The sequence below is a fragment of the Aplysia californica genome, unplaced genomic scaffold (genome assembly GCF_000002075.1).
Source record: "Aplysia californica isolate F4 #8 unplaced genomic scaffold, AplCal3.0 scaffold01984, whole genome shotgun sequence".
Lineage (NCBI taxonomy): Eukaryota > Metazoa > Mollusca > Gastropoda > Aplysiida > Aplysiidae > Aplysia > Aplysia californica.
The window spans coordinates 6,340-7,570 of record NW_004799254.1 but is presented as its reverse complement, the minus strand read 5'-3'; the positions used below and the strand labels follow the sequence as shown (position 1 = coordinate 7,570).

The 1,231-nt window shown below is 40.8% G+C and overlaps 1 protein-coding gene across 1 annotated transcript in view; it reads left to right on the top strand.

Moving 5' to 3' along the window:
* LOC101849900 (arf-GAP with SH3 domain, ANK repeat and PH domain-containing protein 1) overlaps positions 1 to 1,231 on the top strand; it is a gene marked incomplete at both ends in the record, with an annotated part of 14,315 nt that overhangs the window by 7,819 nt on the left and 5,265 nt on the right. Inside the window, 1 exon segment of the mRNA XM_005113332.2 lies at positions 975 to 1,151. Within this exon segment, the coding sequence (XP_005113389.2) occupies positions 975 to 1,151 (177 nt within the window).

Below are 1,231 nucleotides of genomic sequence, written 5' to 3'. Positions count from 1 at the left end.
TTATTATTATTATTGTTATTGTATTTTTTATCATTATTAATGCTGTTATTATCACTATTATTATTATGTTTTCTTGTTTTTATTGTTGTTGACATTGTTTCAACAGTGTTGTCTAAAATTGAAAGATCTAGTCATCTTGTCTGCCTTTTATAGTCCAAGATTCCTGTCTAGGGTTTCATCAGAAGTCCGAATATTGAAAATGTTCAGCAAATCAAATGTATGTAGGCCTATGTATGTTTGCTTGTTATATAAAACGAGGGGCATACCAAAAGTTTTTTACCTGACCATGAAGGAATCAAGGTAGAAAGCTGAAATGTGGGGTGAAAGCCAACAATCATCTTTCTAGAATGCTTGTAAATTTTGGGGAATTTCAGATTACTGGTTTTACTTACCACCAGCGCACTGTGAATGGGGGTATGTTGTTCTCCAGTTTCAACCTAAAAATGGAGAAAATTGAGCACAGGGTAGTAATGAAGTATAATTTGTTCTTGCAAGGCAAGCAACTACAGGATGCCGTATACGGAACTGATTGCCCATCCTATGTTGTGATAAAATTTTGGAGTAAAAAAAGTGATGATGTCAAAGAAGCGGTTGAGGGCTGGTTTTCAAACATAGAGAGGGTCCTTTATTCTCAAGGTCTTTTCACGGTCATACACAGATGGCAAACATGCATTACTCTGGGAGGCGACTATATAAAGAAGGAATAAGCTTAGTACCAAATTTCAGCTTTCTCTACCTTTATTCCTTCATAGTCAGGTAAAAAACTTTTGGTATGCCCCTCGTATGTCTAGGATTACGTAAGTCCGAAGATCGAAAATGTTCAACAAATCAAAATATATGTATGTATATTTGTTTGTTATACATTTCTAGGATTACGTTAAGTCCGAAGGTCCAAAATGTTCAACAAATTAAATTCTAATGTATGTACGTTTGCTTGTTTGTTTGTTTGTTCGCTCGCTCCGCGCGGCACGCAGGCCCCGGTGAGTTCGAGTCCGGCTGGCTACAGCCTGCACCAGCTGAGCGGGGACAAGTCACACGGCTGTGAGAAGACGGGATACCTGCTGAAGAAGTCGGAGGGTCGCATGAGGCGGGTGTGGCAGAAGAGACGCTGCATCATCCGCGACGGGACTATGTATATCAGTCACCACGACGTGAGTAGTGATTGGTCGCTGAGGTGGTGGGTGGTTGGAGGGTGTGGCAGAAGAGACGCTGTATCATCCGCGACGGGACT